The sequence below is a fragment of the Pongo pygmaeus genome, chromosome 5 (genome assembly GCF_028885625.2).
Source record: "Pongo pygmaeus isolate AG05252 chromosome 5, NHGRI_mPonPyg2-v2.0_pri, whole genome shotgun sequence".
Lineage (NCBI taxonomy): Eukaryota > Metazoa > Chordata > Mammalia > Primates > Hominidae > Pongo > Pongo pygmaeus.
In genome coordinates this window covers 104,635,874-104,658,917 of record NC_072378.2, presented here as the reverse complement: position 1 = coordinate 104,658,917, position 23,044 = coordinate 104,635,874, and the positions used below count along the sequence as shown (strand labels likewise).

The following is a 23,044-nucleotide window of genomic DNA, read 5'->3' as shown; positions in this document are numbered from 1 at the left end:
ATCAGAGGGACTTGGCTTTAGAACTTTTTGTGTGACTTTGTGTCTTTCATAGGGGAGGGCTATGCTGCACTGAGAAAGGAAACTTTTAAAAAATTTGGTGCAAACATCTAAGCTAGATGTGCAACTGAGTTAAAGGATTCAGGTTAAATTCTAGAGTTTTAGTGAGGAGAAGGTATCGAGTAGCTCCAGTGTACTCAACTGGAGGTATAGTCATCCATTGTAGACAGAAGGCATCAAGAGATGACTATGGACTGTTCTTCCATACTGTGCTGCTTGTGAATTTATCCATGATAGAACCAGAATATAAAAACACTGAATCGTGTGATGCTAGGTAAGCTGATGGCTATGAATACTTGCATGATTCAGTTTCTAACTATTAGTATGAGTTATATACCTTACACATAGTTCCAACAGATGAATTCAATTATTTTGTTGTATTAAAAAAATTGATTGGGACTTAAAATATTTTTCTGAATATGTACATTTTATTCTGGAATTGTCATTTCATCTGTTTGTTTTTGGTCAATTTAGTAACCAGATGGGATAATAAAGATCCTTTCTTTTTCTTCTTCTTCAAAAAAAATCATAACAATTAATGTGATATTCATGAAGTGCTTCAAATTTCTTGAGAGAATATAGTTAGTCATTTTTATTCATAATTATGAATAATGAAAGCATACTTAATATTATTGAAAGCTTATCTTCAGCCTAGAAGGGAAAAGGATTAAACTCATGAATTGTAAGACATGCGTAAAGCCTGTCCCACTCCCTTTTAGCAAACCTATATCAGAGTCCTGCCAGGGAACAGAATTTCTCCAGATGGTTCAAATATCGAAACTTTAACAAAGGGACTATTACAGAGGTATGGGCAGTGTTAAGAATAAACAATGTCTAGTGAGACATCCACAGACTGGCAACAGGGAAAGCCTTTTTCATCCCTAGGACTGAAGAGACAGGTATAGGAATTACTGTGAAGAGCCCCGTGGGAGCCAGAACTGCCAAGGAGGGGCCACCTGATGGTAGCCATACTTGAGGAACCATAGCTACTGCAAAGAGGTGCTGAAGCAGTGGGGGAGCAGAGAGTACTCTCACCTCCAGACTAACTGCCTGTGTTTCCCAGGCTCCAAACCCAGACCGAAGCCAGCTGGCAAGACAGCCAGCAGGCAAAGCAGCCAGTCTGCAGTGCAAAGGAAGCTAGAGAATGTATTTGGGGCTGGTCAATGTAGACTAGACTGTCTTTATCTAGGAAAAGGATTCTGTAACACTGTGACTAGGACTAAAACACACCCTATACTAGCAGTTCTAAAACTTTTTGATCTTAGGACCCCTTATAACAAAAGAGTTTTTGTTTATGTGGGTTATGTCAATGGATATTTACTGTACTTCAAATTAAAACAGAAATGTAAAATATTTTATTCACATAAAATAATCCATTATTATATTAACATAGAGAACATTTGAAAAACTAAAATTGCATTTTCCAGAACAAAACAGAAACAGTGGGAAGACTGGTACTGTTTTACAGTTTTGCAAATTTCTTTAATGTCTAGCTTAATAGAAGACAAATGGGCCCTTATAACTGCTTTTGTGTATAATCTGTTTTGTTAAGTTGTTTGGTTGAAACATATGAAGAAAACTCAACCTCATACAGATGAGTTGGAAAAGGGAGAACCTCATGGACCCACTGAGTAGATCTCGGAAGCCCTCAAGAGTTCTCAGATGTTGCCTTATATCAATCTTATTTAAGGTACCAGGTCAGGTATATGTTATGAGTAGTACTATAGGAGACATGATTTTGAATCACAGGGTATCTACATCCCTGTAATAAGAAATCCTGGCCGGGTGCGGTGGCTCACGCCTGTAATCCCAGCCCTTTTGGAGGCCGAGGTGGGTGGATCACAAGGTCAGGAGATTGAGACCATCCTGGCTAACACGGTGAAACCTCATCTCTACTAAAACTACAAAAAAATTAGCTGAGCATGGTGGCAGGAGCTTGTAGTCCCAGCTGCTTGGGAGGCTGAGGTGGGAGAATGGCGTGAACCCGGGAGGTGGAGCTTGCAGTGAGCTGCGCCACTGCACTCTAGCCTGGGTGACAGAGCCAGACTCTGTCTCAAAAAAAAAAGGAAATCCTGATGTTCTGGCTCATCTATGTAAAGTGTAAGCCAATCATTGCCTCCCCTGACTATGTAAGCATCTCTAACTGTGAAATATGGACTGATTCAGAGAAGTGGACAAGCTCTTTTCATGTCCTCTTTTCTCTTGGAAAACAAAAAGGTAAATACTTTGCCATTCTTAATTTCATTTTTACTTACATGATTGAGATTTTGTGTCTTTGATGATCTTCCTGGATAAAAGAAACCTATCAAGTCATTAGGAAAATTGCATTTTTTTGACTTTGGAGAAAAGTGACTTTAAAGGATCCAAATTATTCCAGAATTGAATTCCTAAAAGGCCTAAATCTTTTTTAAAAATCGTAACTATTTTTATATTACCTCCTTTTTCCTCATGACAAGAATTTCTTGATGACTTTCCCCTTGTTTAGTCAAGTATTTATTCAGGTCTTTGTTGTCACTTTCATGTTGAGAATACTGTCTCCTTACAGAAGTTAACAAAATTGCAAAGAATTGTAAAAATATAAAGTAAACCAAAGATAATGTTCATAAAACTTTTGCACATATAAACTGTTGTTGCATATGTTCACACATAAACATATAAACTATAATCTCTTATGTTTTAATGAAATTGTATCAATGTGGAAACATCTCCACATCTTATAATATTTGAGATTATCAGCGTCAAGGATTCTCTTTCATGTAATGCTTGTTATTGATGACATGCGGGAACTGTCACAAAAATATATCAGTTTTACGTGGGATTAGTTTCTAATTAAGGCAAATTTACCACTTAAATGTAATAACTTTTTTCCCTAAAGAAAATTACTGAAATATTTTTCTTCTTCCCCCAAGGAGCTACTGCTTTCTGGCATGCCAGAAATTGATGTGAGTGATTGGATAAAAAATACAGAATACACAAGTGGCTATGAAAGAGAAGATCCAGTTATTCAGGTAAAATTTCTCTAGAGCTTAGAATGAAGTTAAGTTTTGCCATTTAATTTTGTAAGCTTTTCAGCACTATTGGATGAAAATTTACATTAATTAACAAAGTAAAGTGTTTACCCAAATTATTCTTGTGGGAATAGTGCATAATGAAAGCTTTGCATGAAATCAGTTTTGGTAAACGAGTTTCATAGAATAAAATGTGCTTTATGAATATTGCATATTTCTCTGGTATTGAGAAGTCCACAATTGCTCTGAAATATGAGCTAAGTTTTTTGTTGTTGTTGTTAGTGGTTCTGGGAAGTTGTAGAAGACATTACTCAAGAGGAGAGAGTTCTTCTCTTACAGTTTGTTACTGGCAGGTAAGCAGTATTTTTATGATAATATGGAAATAATTTAATGTATTCTGCTTTTAATGGCTTAGAGATAACTAAAATAAGGAATTATTACTCTGAATTGTCAGTAACTTACCACCCTTTCCACTGTTTTAGGTATTAAAGAAAGATTTATTTTGGTATTAAAGATAAGACATTTATAGTAGTGAGCAATCATGTTTACTTAATATATTAAAAAGCATCTCCAATTAGGATTATCAGTATATTGTACTTTATAATTTGGAAATCTTTTCGCTCTGCAGGTAGGTCAATGATAGTAGCCAAATTTTTAATATTTGTATATTATTTTAATATTTGTATATTGCTGGTTTGGTTTAATAGTAAGGCAATTCGGTTTATCCTGGTTAACTCTATATTACCCATACACAACAGTTTTTCTGTAATTCAAAGTAAACTTTAAAGTGTCAAGATTCATGGCCTAAAAAATAATTCGTGGTACCACACTTCTCTGAAAAGTTCACTTTTGGAACCAGTTAAATATAATAGATATTAGAAAACTAGACGATTTAACTATCTTTTAGCTTGTATTTCTGAAAGATGTAAAAAAAAGTCTGATTTTCATTTTGGATAACAATTTTATCTTCTATTTATGAAAATGTAGTTCGGTTTTTTCATTATAAATATACATATTTCTCCTAGGAAAGTTAGAAAATAGAAAATTAGAATAAAAAAAACCATAGCCCATCAGCCATAACCACTATAAACAATTTAATATATTTACTTCTGTGTTTTTTCTGCATATTTAAAAAGCATAACTGTGAATATATATCTACATAAAATACATATATATAATTTTTTTTTTTTTTGAGACAGAGTCTCACTGTGTCCCCCAGGCTGGAGTGCAGTGGCTCGATCTTGGCTCACTGCAACCTCCGCCCCCCTGGGTTCAAGCGATTCTCCTGCCTCAGCCTCCCAAGTAGTTGGGAGTACAGGCGACTGCCACCACGTCCGGCTAATTTTTGTATTTTTTTTTTTTTTTTTTTTTAGTAGAGAAGAGGTTTCACCATCTTGGCCAGGCTGGTCTTGAACTCCTGACCTCAGGTGATCCACCCGCCTTGGCCTCCCAAAGTGCTAGGATTACAGGTGTGAACCACCGTGCCCGGCCTATAATTTTTAAAAACCATTTTTTTTTTTATTTTAAAAGTAGTGTTTAATCATTGTAGAAAATTTGGAAAATGGAGAAAATAGAAGAAAATTAAAATCCTTAATGTTAAGTGATCCCACTATTCAGAGATACATACAATTAACATTTTGCTTATTTTTTTTAGTCTTTTTACTGTATAGTTAGAAAAATAGTTGGACTCACACTATAAATCTAATTTTAAAGAATAAATAAATAGGCTGGGCACGGTACTTCTCTTGCAGTTTGTTACTGGCAAGTAAGCAGTATTTTTATGATAATATGGAAATAATTTAATATATTGTTTTTATGGCTTAGAGATAACTAAAACGAGGAATTATTACTCTGAATTGTCAATAACTTACCACCCTTTCCACTGTTTTAGGTATTAAAGATTTGTTTTGGTATTAAAGATAAGACATTTATAGTAGTGCCTGTAATCCTAGCACTTTGAGAGGCTGAGGCGGGCAGATCACTTGAGGTCAGGAGTTTGGGACCAGCCTGGGCAACATGGCGAAACCGTCTCTACAAAAATACAAAAATTATCTGGGCATGGTGGCGCATGCCTGTGGTCTCAGCTACTCAGGAATCTGAGGTGGGAGGATCACTTGAGCCTGGGAGGTGGAGATTGCAGTGAGCCGAGATTGCGCCACTGCACTCTAGCTGGGGTGACAGTGTGAGACCCTGTCTTGAAAAATAATAATAATAATAATAATAAATAATAAATAAGACATAACTATTAACAGGTTATAGACTAAAAACATAAACGAAAAACTTTTTTTTTGTTTTTGTTTTTTGCCTCTGAATGCCAAGAAATACTCAGAGGCTTGAATAACTTAATAAAAAGGATGAAAAAATAATTATATTTTTTAAGTAAGAAAGTTGATAATTTGACAATTCAGATAGGAGAAAAAAAACCACTTCCAGTCTGTATTCCTAAAAATAATCACTGATAACATTTTTGTTATTCTTCTAGAATTTTTAACACATATACAATTTTTACTTTTAAAACCATTGTTATTTTATAACTTTTTGAATTTAGCAATGTGTTACTAAATTGTTCAATTTATAGATCTATGTAATTTTAATGGCTGTCTAGTTTTATTTTTAGGGACTTCCTTTAATTGATTCTTTATTGCTAAATTTTCCTATTTATGAATAAGGAATTTTTGTGCTTCTATCCTTGTGGGACAGTCTGATTATAGAGGATAAATTCTTAGGAAATTTTTGTGTATGAGAATATATAAATTTTTATAATCTTGATACATGTTCATTTATCTTCTAGAAGGTTATTGATGTCAGTAGAGAATGAGAGAACGTACTCCTTTTATCAGCACAGGGTATAGTCATTTTTACTTTTTTTTTTTTTTTTTTTGAGATGGAGTCTCGCTCTGTCGCCCAGGCTAGAGTGCACTGGTGCCATCTCGGCTCACTGTAAGCTCCGCCTCCTGGGTTCACGCCATTCTCCTGCCTCAGCCTCCCAAGTAGCTGGGACTATAGGCGCCCGCCACCATGCATGGCTAATTTTTGTATTTTTAGTAGAGACGGGGTTTCACCTTGTTAGCCAGGGTGGTCTCGATCTCCTGACCTCGTGATCTGCCCACCTCGGCCTCCCAAAATGCTGGGATTACATGTAGGCGTGAGCCACTGCGCCCGGCCCATTTTTATTTTCATATAATTTATTTTATATAGTTTTTTGTGTGTGGTATGAATTACCTATCTTTATTCTTTGGTGTTGCACAATCATTTTTAAAAATTCAGTTTTAAGTGTTGTTTATATATTAGGGGTATTAACTCTGCAAAGAATTTTCTTGGTTTATCAAAGTTAAATATAGAGATTTCCATGCAATTTAAATTTATAACTTGAAAGTTTTAAATTACCATATTGCCAAATTGATTATCATTACTTTCCTTTGTGGTTTTTGTAAATCCTTCTCTACCCCTAAGATTTTATATATATGTTTTTATATAAATTTTTTAATGTAAGTTTTTATAATTTCTGTTTTTACATTCCAATTTTTAAACCATCTGGACCTTATTTTGGTTTATGTTGTCAAGTATATTTTTCTAAATGGTTTATACTTCAACACCATCTAGTGAATTATTATATTTTCCCCATGATTTGGTCAGTGTGAGTCTTTAAGATGCAGAAATCAGTTATTCAAGTTTTTTAGTACTAAGTTGTCTCTTAGGTGGCTGCTCCTAGAGTAAAACACTAGAATTAGTAATATGCAAGGCTTCTCCACTTTAAATAGTACCGTCATTGTTAGCAATGCTGAAAAGAGGTGTGCTATTTATTTAGTTATGAAGTGTGGCAAATCCACACTTGAATGGAGGTGAAAGATGTGGGTGAAGAGTAGAAGCCAAGGAAGCTGAGGGGAAACAACATGGAGCTAGCTTCACCCTTGGACTGAAGAATCCACCTTTCAACATTGAGTGTAATTAGAGCTCTATATTTTGAGTTCAAACTGAGAAAGTTTTAAGCTTTTTAAAATCTTAAATTTTACCTCGAACTCCCAGTCATTAGTATAGGTATAGTACTTGTCATTCAAAACCAAAAGTATAAATTTTTTTTCTTTTTTAATTTTTGGAAAATTCTGATTCTGTATTAGTTTATATTTAGATACTGAAGTATCTTTCTACAGGTCTGTAGTATAATTTAGTGCAACCTTACTGAAAAATCAAATGTGTTCCAATTGTTGAACCAAGAATTAATACAAAAAGTGATTTTTAAATATTTTTATAGTATTGACATTAATATTTTGTTGCTCTATAAGGCCATCTTAAATGTTTTACTGTGTCATTATCCCTTAAGAATCAGACTTGATGATTTCTTTTTTTTTTGAGAAAGAGTCTTGCTCTGTTTCTCAGGCTGGAGTGCCGTGGCACAATCTCGGCTCACTGCAACCCCCACCTCCCAGGTTCAAGTGATTCTCCTGCCTCAGCCCTCCCGAGTTGCTGGGATTACAGGCGCCTACCACCATGCCCAGCTAATTTTGTATTTTTAGTAGAGATGGAGTTTCACCATGTTGGCCAGGCTGGTCTCGATCTCCTGACCTCAAGTGATCCACCTGCCTCGGCCTCCCAAAGTGCTGGGATTATAGGCACGAATCACTGTGTCTGGCTGATTTCTTTCTTTTTTTTTCTTTTCTTTCTTTTTTTTTTTTTTGAGATGAAGTCTTGCTCTGTTGCCCAGGCTGGAGTGCAGTGGTTGATCTCAGCTCACTGCAACTTCCACCTTCTGGGTTCAAGCGATTCTCCTTCCTTAGCCTCCGATTACAGGTGCACACATCACTTCACCCGGCTAGTTTTTGTATTTTTAGTAGAGACGCGGTTTCACCATGTTGGCCAGTCTGGTCTCTACTGATATCAAGTGATCCACCAGTCTCGACCTCCCAAAGTGCTGGGATTACAGGCGTGAGCCACCGCGCCTGGCCAATTACTATTTAAATAAAATAGAAATATGCCATTTTTGTTTACTGTAATTTTATACTGCATAATCTAAGTGTCACAATATTCAACCAAAGACTGTTTTATTTATTTTTCTCATATATACTTATGCCTGATGAATTATGATCTTAACATGATCAGATCTGATTATATAAGTATGGGGCCAGCCACATTTATTCATAGTGCAGGAAAAGAGGAATAAAGTTTCAGGAATGGTTTATCAGCTTATAGAATAATTTTAATTATGTTAAAACTAGAGGATCTTCTGAATTTTTAACTTACAGTTCAAAATTTACTTGTGTGGAGGACATTAGATTGATCATATTGATATTGAAATACTGTGCTATAATTTGTATAAAAATCAATGTCAACATTTATTTTCTCATCTTGCCTTGATAAAATAGTTACATTTAATTTGAAATTCAACATCATAGGAAATTCAGAACGGCTTAATTTTTATCCCTTTTTATGTTTGGTCACCTTGTTAATTTTTTAGGCAAAAGTTAAATCTATAAATTAACTAATGTTGAATTTTATTTCAACTTACAAAGAGATATAGCCAGGTCTTCTGTATATATTCTCTTGCTGTTAGTAGGAATTGTTTATGCATTAGTGTCTTATAAGCAAGATTCAGACATACTTTTAATATTGCCTTGGTTTACTAAAGTAAGCTCAAGAATTTCATCAGTAAACCAAACCAGACGACTTCCCAGATAGAAGAGAAAATTGCTGTTTTTAGGGATTCTTTCATATTGGATTGTTAAATGTTTTTTTCCCTGTGGATGTATACATATCAGTGATTTCAAATAGACAATCCTGGTGCATATTTTCAACCGTTTGTGTATGTGTGTGTGTGTAATGTGTATCATAAAATGTATCATTTAAACAATTTTTAAGTGTACACTTTTGTGGCATTAAGTGCATTCTCATTAATGTGTGACTATCACCACCATCCATCTCCTGAATTTTTTCATCTTTCCCAACTGAAACTGTACTCGTTAAACACTAACTCCCCATCCTCCTTTCCCACCTGCCTCTAACAACCACCTATTTTACGTCTACGAGTTTGACTACTCTAAGAACTTCATATAAGTGGAATCATACAATATTTGTCCTTTTGTGATTGCTTTATTTCACTTAGCATAAGGTCTTCTGGATTCATCCATTTTGTAGCACATATCAAAATTTCCTTCCTTTTTAAGGCTAAATAATACTCCCTTGGCTAAATAATAATCCAGCCATCTGTTGATGGACACTTGGGTTGCTTCTACCATTTGGCTATTGTGAATAATGCTGCTGGATGTGCAGATACTTCTTTAAGTCCGTGCTTTCAGTTCTTTTGGATATATACCCAGAAGTGGAATTGCCTGATCATATGATAATTCTGTATTGTAATTCTGTTAATTTTGCTGAGGAACCTGCATACTGTTTTCCACAGAGGCTGCATCATTTTACATTCACAGCGCAATTTCTCCACATCCTTGCCAATACTTGTAATTTTCTGTCTTTTGTTTTTTTGATTTTTTGCCGATAGTCATCTTAATGAGTGTGAAGTGGTTTCGATTGGCATTTCCCTAGTAAATGGTGATGTTGAGCATCTTTTCATGTGCTTATTGGGCATTTGTTTATCTTTTTTTGGAGAAATGTGTATTTCAATTATTTGCCCATTTTTAATCGGGCTTTTTTTTTGTTTTTTGTTTTTTTTTGCTATGGGAATTCTTTGTATGTTCTGGATATCAATTTGGTGTCATATTCAATAAATCATTGCCAAATCCAGTATTATGAAGCTTTTCCCTTATATTTTCTTCTAAGAGTTTTATAGTATTAGCTCTTACATTTAGGTCTTCAATCCATTTTGGGTTAGTTTTTAAGTAACTTAGTGTAAAGTAAGGGTCCAACTTCATTTTTGTTGTAGTGAATATCCAGTTTTCCCAACACACTTCGTTGAAAAGACTGTCTTTTCCCCTTTGAATGTTGTTGGCACTCTAGTTGAAAATCATTTCATTATGTATGTGAGGGGTTATTTCTGGCCTCTATTCTGTTCTACTGGTTCATATGTCTCTTTTCTTGGCAGTATCACACTGTTTTGATTACCACAGCTTTGTAATGAGTTTCGAAATCAGGATATGTGAGTCTGCCACCTTTGTTCTTTTTTTCTAGACTGTTTAGGCTGTTTGAGGTTCAACTTTTTTTTAAGTGAACTAAACTATGCTTTATGTTATAAATCATATTTTTAAGAAAGTATTTTAAATTTTATTCAGATGTTTGCAAGTATGTATTTAGTAATCTATACACTAAATGTTCCTTTGTCATTATTCTAATTTATCCAAAAAGCACTACAGCACCTCATTTTAAAAGCAATAGAATTTTTTTGTATCAGTTTAATCATGATACATACACGGGCAAACTTTAGAAGAAATATTAATTTTCTTTTTGATGTATATAGAAGTTGAGAAGTTGTAATTACATCCTCTACAGCCATGTACCCAAGATTAAGTTTTCTACTGATGTGTTATGCATTATATGTTAGCCTTCCTGTGGCCTCATTATGTTAGGTGATGTTTGAAAAATATATTTGATATTCTGAATATCAAATCAAAGAGGAGCATAAAGAATTTTTCAGTTTTTCCACTATAAAAAACAAAACAAACCTTTAGGGCCTAGATATTTTTCACAAACAAGGAAATCATTTGGATTACATGTCAGAGCATTTATTGCTTGAATTAGTCAATCAAATATTAATCTATTCAACAAACATTTAATGAATGTCTACTCCAGGCATTTTGCTAGCCCCAGGGATATAGATGTAAATATGACTTGTTTGGGCCCTCAAATCAGCCCCACTTCAATAGAGAGCCACATGAAAGCAAATAATTGTAAATGTAGCATGCTAAATGCAATATTGAGGTATGTGCTGTGGCCAGTTGCAAGCATAGTATAGCTTATGGAAATGTGGAGGGGTGTCTCCATGGAAGCTTGCTAACTAATCACAAAGCAACTTACAGTAATGAATTGCAGTTTCGTAGACTAAAAAATGTCGTGTTGTCATTGTCCTAGAGTTGGATATATTCCTACCCTAACTTAGAACTTGAAATTTATCTGTCACAAATATCTTTCATTCATTATTACAGTGTATTAAGATATAAACTCTTAGTTCCAGGGTCCCACATGGTGGGTTTGCTAATATCATGGGTGGAAGTGGATTGCAAAACTTTACAATCGCTGCTGTGCCATATACTCCAAATCTTTTACCAACTTCAAGCACATGGTATGTTGACTTGGTTTATTTAAATGCTTTACAAATTGTTTTGATTAATTTTGAATGATCAGAGGTCTAACTGTTGCTGCATTGAGAAGAAAACCTCAGCTGTGATCTCTCTCCAGGATTTTGGAATCACTGATAAGTAATTATGTAGTTTTTTGTGCCCCTGTTTTTGGTAGGGAAAATGTTTGAGGAAACCCTGACTCCCTACAATTTAATTGACTATAGTTCAAGTATCACTAAAGTTACACTATCATAAGTAGCACTGAGTTACACACCATCACTTCAAACTAAATTGCCCTATTGCTTATTTATTTTAAGCTGAAAGGAATGTATTTTCTTCCACTGCATTTGCATGCTGAAAGAAACTGCAATGCAGCAGATTTTTTCTTCTTTTTAAATACCACTTTAGGGTTTTTCAATCTGAATGCAAATTTGGGAGGATGATTTTATGTTAATTATGAGTAGTGTTTTCACTGCTAGACAAAACAATCAGAAATTTTATAGATTTCCTCTTTAATGGTGGTGTATTTTTCTTTTAAAGCATCAACATGCTGAAGTTACCTGAATACCCAAGTAAAGAAATACTCAAGGACAGACTTCTTGTGGCACTACATTGTGGCAGCTATGGTTACACAATGGCATAATGAAGTCTGGAAAACTCATCTGACTACTGATGCACAATTCAGAATGGCAGAAGTAATTTGGGAAAATGTCAACAAAAAAGCAGCCTGACTGCAACCCATAGGCAGGGCTGATGCTTCCAATTTATAAAGGATCATCAGGTTTTCTGTTTCTCTCTTTTCCCTTTTTTGTTTTCTCTGTTTGTGATACAATTAGAAAATAAAAAATCACAGTAGATTTTATTTTTTAAAATGCTAACTGAAAGTAATAGAGACTGTCCTTTTTCATAATTAATTTTATCCAAGATTGTATTAAGGCAAAATCTGATTCTACATTCCACCTCTGCTATGTAACTGTCTTGTTAAAAGGGTGTTTTCTCCTAATTTCTGATATATTATATGAGGTCATCCAGCTGCTATGTTCTTTTGCATGTAAACTGCCATTTATATTTTAGAAAACTATTGTATAGAATGGATTAAGTTAGATTATCTATAAAGCCACAAATATGTATTTTCCCACAGTGTATTCTATATTGCAATGATTTTTTTAGCATTTTAATATTTTAATATATATTGTAAAATTTAGACTGATGATACTAACAGTTGATGAAATGACATCTAATTTATATATTAAAGCTTACGCTATATTGTATGAATTATTTGCATCTTTCAGTGGCCAGTTTTCCATATGTATATATTATGGTCTCAATGTTTTTCTTATGCCTCATTTTAATTTGTAATGAAGGTAAAATTAAAATGTATTTTACCACATTTCTTTTCATTACTTTTATCTGTGAGCTCTGACACATCTGAAAAAGTAATCTGATGTGCAAATTATAATTTAAATATGTTAATTTTTTTGCTTCTTAAATTTGCTTTTCGTCATTAAAATGTCAAGTTCAAGTGATATGTGCCTAATATCACTTGGATGTTGGGTTTTTGAATTTTTGGGTGGTTAATCAGTTTTATTTTGAAAAGACGTACTTGAATAGTTACAGCATATGTTTGAACAGAAAGTAGGAACATGCATACACGAAGAAATGCTAACAGAAGGATTTGTAATGTTTAGGATCTTCCCTTGGAAACTAAAAATAGAATATTAATGACATTACTGTTTGTGGAATGACATATGCAGATTTTCTCATAAGCAGTCATTATGTTAGTAATGTTTGGGAGACATGTAAGTTGAAAGTTTTGCTAAATTATAAAGCTCCTTTAATTCATTGGTTTTGGTTCTCTTGTTCTCTTGTCTTTTCTAAATGTTAACAAAATATATCTTAACAGATTACATGAAATTTAGGGATTATTTAAAAGTTACCATTAGCTCTAAAATTAAGATTCAGATGCTTTATTTATAGTAACTGAAGCTAATAATGTTTTATGTTTTGATTTTTTGAAATTTAATTGTAGAAGTCACTGCCTTCTGAGTTTTCAAATAGATAACCACCTTTAATATTACACTGCTTATAATACTAATGTTTACAGATATGTTTCTGTTTATAACCATACAATACATTGGCTTTGTCATATTAGTTTTTTTGCAAGTAGTTATGTAAAAGAGATAGATAATAAAATATTAAATAACTGAGTGTGGTGGCTTATGTCTATAATCTCGGCATTTTGAGAGGCTGAGGTGGGAGAATTGCTTAAGCCCAGAAGTTCAAGACCAGCCTAGACAACGTAGGAAGAACCCATCTCTACAAAAAAATAAAAATAAGCTGGGCATGGTGGCATGTGCCTGTGGTCGGAAGGCTAGGTGCGAGATCGCTTGAGCCCAGGAGGTCGAGGCTGTAATGAGCCATGATCATGTGACTGCACTCCAGCCTGTGAGACTTTGTCTCAAAAAATATATATATATATGTATATATTCATATACATACATGTGTATATATATACCCATATACATATATATATACACCCAATACATATATATAAAATAGTATTTTAACCATGAACTTGAATATTTTAAAATCTAGATCTGGTTATTTTAGGATTTATTTTTTCACATTTTTAAAATAAGAGTGTAGTTAATATAAAGAGATTTTATAAAGATTAGAAATACTATTTCGAGGTAGTGTCTTTCTAATTTACTCCATTCCCACGATTTCTTCTATATGTAGATGGGTATGTTGAATGCAAGGTAGTATAGAAAAATGATTAGCTTTTCTCCTTTGGGAAAAAGAAGATTATATTAATGGGAAAATGACTCAATTCTTAAAATGTGGTAGTTTCATATAAGGAAGAAAACAGAAATAAAACACTCGAATATAAAGCAAGGGAATGTATTATAGGAAACTGATTAATGAAACTATCTGGGCAGAGTAGATTAAGTTATCCAAGTAGTTTGAGGGGATAGTTATTAACCACATAGTTAATAAAATCCATTTTCGAGTTAACCCCAAAACAAAATGTAATAGAAGGAAATCCCAGCTTGGAAATAATCTGCTGAACACAGCCTCTACTATTCAGGCAGTCTTTTGGGTATCAGGGGAAACACAAGCTTTAAAGGATAGGTCACAAGTTGGAGGCCCAGGAGATGATTCCTACTCACATGTTTTGTTTGTCATACTGTTTCTAAAATTTTGAATGAGTTATCAACATTTTACAAAACCTGAAGATTTCATGCGGAAGTCAGGAGTTTTGGGTCCCTTTGAGCAATGAGACAATCTGACAATATTGGGTGCATGGGTGCATATTCCTACAAAGCATTATTATTACTCTGGAATTGAGTAAATGCTGCTGCTTTGAATAACTAAATGCCCTCTCCAGTTTGCCATTTCCTCCTCTCTCTCTCCCTCTCGCCCCTCCCTCCCCCCTTTTTTCTACCCTTTTTTTTTTTTTTTTTTTCTACTCTGTTGCCCAGGCTGGAGTGCAGTGGCATGATCTCGGCTCACTGCAACCTCCACCTCCTGGGTTCAAGTGATTCTGCTCCTCAGCCTCCTGAGTAGCTGGGATTTTAGGCATGCACCATCACACCTGACTAATTTTTGTATTTTTAATAAAGATGGGGTTTCATCTTCTTGGTCAGGCTGGTCTTGAACCCCTAGGGACCTCAAGTGATTCACCCGCCTCAGCCTCCCCAAAGTGCTGGGATTATGCCACCACAGCTGACCAGTTTGCCATTTTCTTAGCCCAGCATGCTTCACTACTCTATGTTATCTTCCTGGCCATTGAAAGCATTGGAGTCTGCTTTAAAGAATCTATGTTGATCAGAAATGTTCCCTTAGATTGTAAATTGGTACAGATTCTTTGGAAGGCAATTTGGTAGCACCACCAGATTTTTTCAATGTACACATAGTCTTTGACACAAAAATCCTAAGAATTTATATCTTAGGGATCCACTTGTTCGTGTATATAAGGATATTTGTCCAGTAATATTCACTGAAGCCTTGTTCATGAATAACTTAATTGTCTGTCAGTAGGGGGCTGACTAACAATGTGTTACAACCATGGGATAGAATACTAATTAGTATGTATAAAGAATGAAATGGATCAATACATACTGATATGTAAATGTTTCTAAGGTATAAGTGAAATAAAGTGTATAGAAGAATGACTAATGTGAAATAGAATATATATGGGATTATGTGCAACAAAAATTTCTGAGGAGGTGAATAAGAGACTTGCTATATCTGGGAATGAGTTGTATAGTGGGATGGACTTCTGCCACTTCGTAACTTTTTTTTCCCTGTTTCTCTAAATCATATGCCTATGTTATTTTCTGTATGATACATATATATATGTGTGTGTGTGTGTATATATATGTATATACACACACACATATATATAAATGTCCACTATCTTTAATCCAGAAAAGAAGTATCATTAATAGGTTTTTTGAATCTATACAGTGCCATAGACAGTATTTTATGTAGTGATAAACAGTATTTTCATAATCACAAAACTTATAATTTTGTTTAATGTGTTTAATTTAAAACAAGTTTAATTAAACTCTTTGTAAACAGTTAAAAAAAAAAAAAAGGAATGCTGTCTTGCCCACAAAGTTGTTTCCATGTTGCCTGATAATTAGCACTGTTTTTAGCGCTCTATAATTCTACCAATTAGAGATTTATGAACATTTCTCTCCCTTAACTTTTTTAAATAACAAAAGGGATACTTAATATGGGAACATCTGCAAAGCATAGATTAGTGTATGAACTGGTAAAAAGCAATAAATTATAATTCTACTACCCAACAATTGTGTTATATTTTCTTCTATAGCAATTCATTTTTTACACAGTTGAGTTCATAAAGAATATAGCACGTAGTATCTTCTTTATTTACTTAGCATTTTCTTTTAAACATTTTTCATGTCACTAAAACTTTTTTAATTAAAAAAAAATGCTTTATCTAGAGATGGAGGTCTCTCTGTATATGTTGCCCAGGCTGGACTTGAACTCCTGCGCTCAAGCGATCCCCCCACATCAGCCTTCCTAGTGGCTGGGACTGCAGCTGCATGCTATTGTGCCTGGCTTGTCATTTTTGTAGAATGGTGGAATAATGTTTTGTTGTATGGATGCATCATAATTTACTTGACCATGTCTCTAAAATTAACATTTAGATTTCTAATATTGTTGCTTTTATAAATAACAGGTAGCCTCTTAAAAACTGCTTATAGTCTAGGAGGGATAATATTGTCTGGGTTATTTGTTGAAATGTCCATCAATTGCTCTGTGGTCATAGAATTACTACTTGAAGGCTCAAGAAAGGGGTGTTGGAAGGAGGAACCCTTTGGTAGGTAGGGCAGCAGCACAGTTAGGGCTAAGTGCCCTACCAGAGTGTAAAAAGTTATAAAGGGAGCCAAAGCTGTGTGATGAAAGTAAATTATTTTAATCATTGCCAACCTCCAGTCTCCTACCCAAGAACAGGGGAGGAAACTCATCTTCTTTATGATACAAGCCCCATTCATAGGACTCAGCACTTGAGCACTTGCTATTATAATATATTGTATAGTTCAGCTATGTCAAGGATCATTTATGCTCTTGTGAGCTGAACTAGGAAGTTAGCCTTCATTTATAATGTTTCCAAAACTTAGACTTACAAGCTTTTGGAGTGCAACCCTTTTGTCAATTGGATAGTGTGTGATAGTTGTCTTTATGAATAGGTGCTTAGCTAATAATGAAATTTTGAGGCCAGGTACAGTGGCTCACGCCTGTAATCCTGGCATTTTGGGAGACCAAGGCAAGAGGATTGCCGAAGGCCAGGAGTTCGAGACCAGCCTGGGCAACGTAGTGAGACCCCTGTCTCTGTAAAAAAAAATATATAAAAATTTGGTTATTTTTACCACAATTTAAGGTACATCAGTGTGTATCAGTAGTCAAGATTTTTTCATGTGAGACATGTTTCTCTGTTCTCCTGCACTTCCTCAGTTCTTAGACAACAAAAGTCACTTTTAAGGTTAACATAGCAACAGAAATTCCAATGTTATGGTTTATTTTAAGCTATTTTAATATGAGCAGATTTCTGTTAGAATGTCCTTGGTAAAAGTCTTAGGTACTGAGTTATAACCTGCCCACTGGTCTGGTGTAAATTGGCACATACTTATTTCTTCAATTTATAATTAGTCCCTTCATTTTACAGGTGAGAAAATTGGAGACCCAGAGAGGTGGTGACTTGTGCAAGGTTTCTGGGATACTTGTTAACCAAATGAGAATTTAAAACTTAGACTTTCTGATTCTTAGTCCACTAGGGTTTCTGTTATTCCATGCTGTCTTTTTATGACATAACTGCATTATAAAAAGACTTTTGGAGAAACACCTGCAGCCTGTTAATAGTCATGTATGACAAGCCTGTTGAGAAACTATAACTTAATAAGCTGATACTTAAGAGTGATTAATAGGACTGTATTTCTTCTCTCTCACTGTGCCACAACAAGCTAGTGTGGGTATTTTATCATCTCAAAATTAGAAAGAACAGATGTATTGTCAGATCATAGATCATGGGTAGTCATTAACTTTTATTATCTTTATAAAAATGTTCAATTTCAAGCATACTTGGTGCTTCAAAATATATTGTGCATCTAATGTTGCAAAACCATTAAACTATAAACTGAGAATCTAATGACTATTACTATATGTAGTACTTGTGTGAGTGAATCAAGTCTGTTTGACTGAAATGGAGGAAAGTGGTCCTGAGTGGGTGCTGGATATATGGTTAGTGCAGAAAACTTTTCAAATCAACAAATTCCATTGAATGCCTCCCATGTACTTAACCCTGGTTTAGGGACTGTGACCCAGTATTTACCCTTAAAGGAAATAAAATTCACTTGGGTAGGTGAAAAGTATATTTGAAACAGTTTTAAAAACTGTGCAGTATAGCATATGTTTAGGTGTAAAAAACCAGCTACAGAAATATTGGCGCGGCAGCTTGATGTAAACTCTGTGTCCAGTGCGGCTTCACATATCTGGCTTAAGTGAATTACTACATTATTATCTAGATTTAGAGACAAGTAAGTTGATCAACCTGTTGATTGAGCAAATAACTGAAAAGGATAAAAAATGATAACCATAGTAAAATAAGGCTAATGCGTGGCAGTCATTCATTAAATTGTTCTCAAATTTTTCATTGGTGAATTATTAGCTTGCTCAGTTCTAGCTTCTGGTCATTCCTTGAGATTTCGATATTCTGGTGGTTTTCATGATTTGGAGACTGTTATGTGTTCATATAGCAATCATATTTGGAGATGGCTCTACATTTTTCTCAGAAGATTGGCTTCTTGAAAGAGGCTTATTGTAGGAGTGGGAAGGAGTAATTAAAATGGTATGTGTACAGTATTCCTTTATATAATATTTCTGTTTTCCTAATATCTAGGAATAGAGAAAAAATAAATTGGTATTCAAATTCCAAGATTCTATATACAGTGGCCTACTTTACATCTTCACTTGGATGTTTTTTTAGGAATCTCAAACTTTAAATATGTCCAGAGAGGAGCTCTTGTTTCCCTGTGGTCAGCTGCCATCTGTCACCCCATCCCAATCTTTCCTGTCTCAGCAAATGGGTACCACTTAATTGCTCCAGCCAAAAACTGAGATGATCTTCTCTTCCTCTTATCTAGCACATCCAACCCATCACCAAGTCTTGTTGAACTTACCTGTCTAGTATATATTTTAAATTAGCCAACCTTTATTACCCTTGTCCAAGCCACCCACCTTCAGTTTCTCAGACTGCAATAGTCTAACACAAAAGAGGGCAATATAGCACCATGGCTAGGAGCACAGACTGAGGGGCTAGACTACCTGGATTTGAACTCCAGCTTTGACACTATTAGCTAATAGCTGTTGTCAAGGGCTCAGCTGAGCTGGGAGAGAGATGAGCTGTTAGGTGTTAGAGTAGCCAATTAAACCAAAAATGAAAGAGTTAAGTCTTAAATCACTGTGATGGGATAAGCAAGAGGCTAAAAGGGGAGAAGGCACCGACTTCCTGTTCGATGTCCCCCAAGGAACTGTGCACTGGTTGAGGATTAGGCAGATAAGTACAGACGTGGGGTCATCTCATTGCTGAAGGAGCCCCTGTGGTTTTATGGACTGGGGTTGAGTACAGTGAATGAGAAGTTGGGGAGGAGGGTGAAGGGGGAGAGCTGGGAGTTGAAAACTACTGGGGACTGAGTCAAAGTGGGGAAACGTGTTTTCAAGCCTCCCCCACCATCACTCCCCTCTCCTCCCCTTTTGTTTGAGAAGGAGTCCTGCTCTGTTGCCCAGGCTGGAGTGCAGTGGGGCGATCTCGGCTCACTGCAACCTCCGCCTCCCGGGTTCAAGAGTTTCTCCTGCCTCAGCCTCTCGAGTAGCTGCGATTACAGGCACGTGCCACCACATTCGGCTAATTTTTTATTTTTAGTTGAGACCAGGTGTCACCATGTTGGCCAGGCTGGTCTCAAACTCCTGACCTCAGGTGATCTGCCTCCTTGGCCGCCCAAAGTGCTGGGATTACAGGCATGAACCACCGTGCCCGGCCCAAGGTTTCCCCTTCTGGCTTTGACAGAGAGGAAGATCTTTGCCCAAGGCCTCAGATAAAGAGACTTAGGAATGAAGGTGCCTGGGCTAGTAATGCAAATGTTTGTATAAGAGCGTCGCTGGGCCGGGCGCAGTGGCTCACGCCTTTAATCCCAGCACTTTGGGAGGCCGAGGCAGGCGGATCACCTGAGAGCAGGAGTTCTAGATGAGCCTGGCTAACATGGTGAAACCTCATTTCCACTAAAAAAAAAAAAAAAAAAAAAAAAAAATTAGCTGGGCGTGGTGGCACGCGCTTGTAATCCCAGCTACTTGGGAGGCTGAGGCTGGAGAATCGTTTGAACCCGGGAGGCAGAGGTTGCAGTGAGCCGAGATCTTGCCATTGCACTCCATCTTGGGCAACAAGAGCGAAACTCCGTCTCGGGGGGGAAGAAAAAAGAGCGTGGCTGCCCAGGAATTTCTGAGTTTGACTGCAGCTCCCTTCAAAGACTGCAGTGCATTTGCTGCGCACCAAGTCCATATCCGCAGGTTCCACAGGGCCCACGGCAGAACTCGAGTATTCACAGATTTTGAGATCCTTGGGGGTCCTAGAACCAATCCCCCACAGATACCGAGTGTAATAGAATACTATTCAGCAATATAAAGATACAGGCAACAACATAAAAGAACCTCAAAAGCAAGACACAAAAGACAACATACTGTATGACATTTATGACATTTTAGAAAAGGCCAAATTACTGGAACAAAACCCAGATCAGTTGTCATCAGGGGCTCAAGATTAGGGGAGTACTTCAGAAAAGGACACAGGAGACTTTTTAGAATGATGAAAATGTTCTATATCTGGATCGTAGTACTGGTCACATGGCTGTGTGCATTTGTAAAAAGACATCAAACTAAACTTTAAAAAGGTAAAGTTTATTTCTGGCTGGGCGTGGTGGCTCACGCCTGTAATCCCAGCACTTTGGGAGGCCGAGGCGGGTGGATCACGAGGTCAGGAGATCGAGACCATCCTGGCTAATACGGCAAAACCCCGTCTCTACTAAAAATACAAAAAATTAGCTGGGCGTGGTGGCACATGCCTGTAGTCCCAGCTACTCGGGAGGCTGAGGCAGGAGAATGGTGTGAACCTGGGAGGCAGAGCTTGCAGTGAGCTGAGATCACCCCACTGCACTCCAGCCTGGGCAACAGAGTGAGACTCTGTCAAAAAAAAAAAAAAAAAGATAAAGTTTGTTTATATAAATTACACTTCAAGCAAAAAAAAAAGAGAAGAAAAGAAAAATCTATCTACTCAATTCACAGAAAAGGCCTGGAAGTTTCAGAGGTAAACAGAGGGAAAACATGAGCCATAAGCTAGAAAAGGAAGTTTGTTACATCTGTCTGACAGGATTTCTGTGCATAAAATATTAACACCTTGTTAATAAAATTATTAAGTAAAGCAATCTCTTTAAGAAATGAGACCTACACACATATAATCAATTGATTTTAAACATGTTCATTATCTCCCAAAGTTTCCTGCCGTCTCTTTATTATTACTTTTATTTTTTTGTGGTAAGAACACTTATCCTAAGTTCTACCCTCTTACCAAATATAAGTATACATAGGATACTGTTAGCTATAGACACTACATTGTCTGGTAGATCTCCAGAACTTATTTATCTTGCATAACTGAAACTTTATACCGTTTGACCATGATTTCCACATACCCCTCACCCCTGTGTTAGTGCTTTTTTTGTCCTATGTCAGAAATCTATTTTAAAACATTTAGTCATGAAGATGTTTTCCAATATTATCTTCTAAAACATTTTTGGTTTTCCCATTTAGATCTATAATCCACCTGGAATAGGTATTTTTATATCTTTTGTGAGGTAGGAGCATGTTTCCTGTCTATTGATTGATTGACCTGTCATCTATTTAGTGTCCTTCTGTGCATGGGTCTGCTTCTATTGTGCTGCCTTGGGCTATTGTCCTTGTATAGTCTCTTAATTACTATAGCTCCATAAGTAAGTCTAGATATCTAGTCGTGCAAATACTCTTGTCTTCTTTTTCTTTTTGGGATCTTCTTGACTGTTTGCATTTCCATAGAAATTTTAGAGTCAGCTTGCAAAATTGCACAAATTATCCTGTTTTACAGTGAGACTTACAAAACATTTAACAAACAGCCAATTCAAGTTATTCCATAAAAGAGGGGATGTAGAAAAGTGCTGACTCATTTTATGAGGCTAGGGCCATTCTGATTCAAATTCCAATAGGATAATTTTTAAAAACTACATGCTTATTATACTTACAGATATGCTTATGAAAATTCTAGTGAAATATTGGGTAATTGAATCCAAAAATGATGAATTAGGTTTGAGTTCAGAAGTATATGATGGTTCAGCATTGGAGAATCAGTGTAGTCTGTTATTGATCCATTTTTGGAATAGGGAGAAAAATCCTATGATTACATCAATTGCTGTAGAAATAAACACTTGATAAAACTTCAGCCCCTCTTGTTAATAAAAACTATAATAAAATTCAAAATGTAAAGGCATTTCCTTGATTTTATAAAGACAATATATCACAAATTCTTCAGCAAATATCTTGTTAATGGGGAAACTGCCCTTCTCATTAAGATCTCTTTAAGATTGTTACTAATTGACATAATACTGAAGGTTTGACCAATGCTATGACGTGAGAAAAAGAATTAAGAGTTATAAGGATTGGAAACGAAGAGATGAAATTGAAATTCTTTGCAGATGTTATGATTTTATATATGTAAGAAATATGTGGAATGAGCAGACTGTTGGAACTGTTGGGAGATAAGAATGATAGCATTCATCTTTATCAGCAGTAACCAAGCAGAAAATGTAATTGGAAATTAGATACTACCTATGATAGGGGCTAAAGCTGTAAAGTTTCTAAGAACCTTTCAAAGAACACACACACACAAAATCTACAGATAAAACCTTGAAATTACTTAAAGGAATTATGGCCTGAGAGTGGGGAAAAACATAAATAAGACTCCAAAAGCACAAACCTTAGGGTGAAAATTGATTACTGCAAAATTATGGGGTTTTTTTCTCACTTGAAGGATATCACAAAGTTAGCAGAAGATGGCAGATTGGGAAAGATATCCATAATGTCTAAGTCCAATGAGGGGTTAACATACAGAATATATAAACAAATCTTGCGTAGTGATAAGAAAGACAGGAC

General features: G+C 35.6%; 1 protein-coding gene across 12 annotated transcripts in view; it reads left to right on the top strand.

Moving 5' to 3' along the window:
- Positions 1-13,494, top strand: part of HACE1 (HECT domain and ankyrin repeat containing E3 ubiquitin protein ligase 1) — a 124,468-nt gene extending 110,974 nt beyond the window's left edge. For 10 of the 12 annotated variants that reach the window (XM_054491401.2, XM_054491400.2, XM_054491398.2 and 7 more), the window contains 4 exons: positions 2,967-3,065; positions 3,348-3,418; positions 11,176-11,289; positions 11,828-13,494. In XM_054491401.2, coding sequence (XP_054347376.1) covers positions 2,967-3,065; positions 3,348-3,418; positions 11,176-11,289; positions 11,828-11,930 — 387 coding nt within the window. In that variant the 3' untranslated portion in view covers positions 11,931-13,494. Of the gene's footprint in view, positions 1-2,966; positions 3,066-3,347; positions 3,419-11,161; positions 11,290-11,351; positions 11,426-11,827 lie in introns of all 12 variants that reach the window. The other 2 variants (XM_063666456.1, XM_063666458.1) reach the window with 2 other exon arrangements.
- The last annotated feature ends 9,550 nt before the right edge of the window (positions 13,495-23,044 follow it).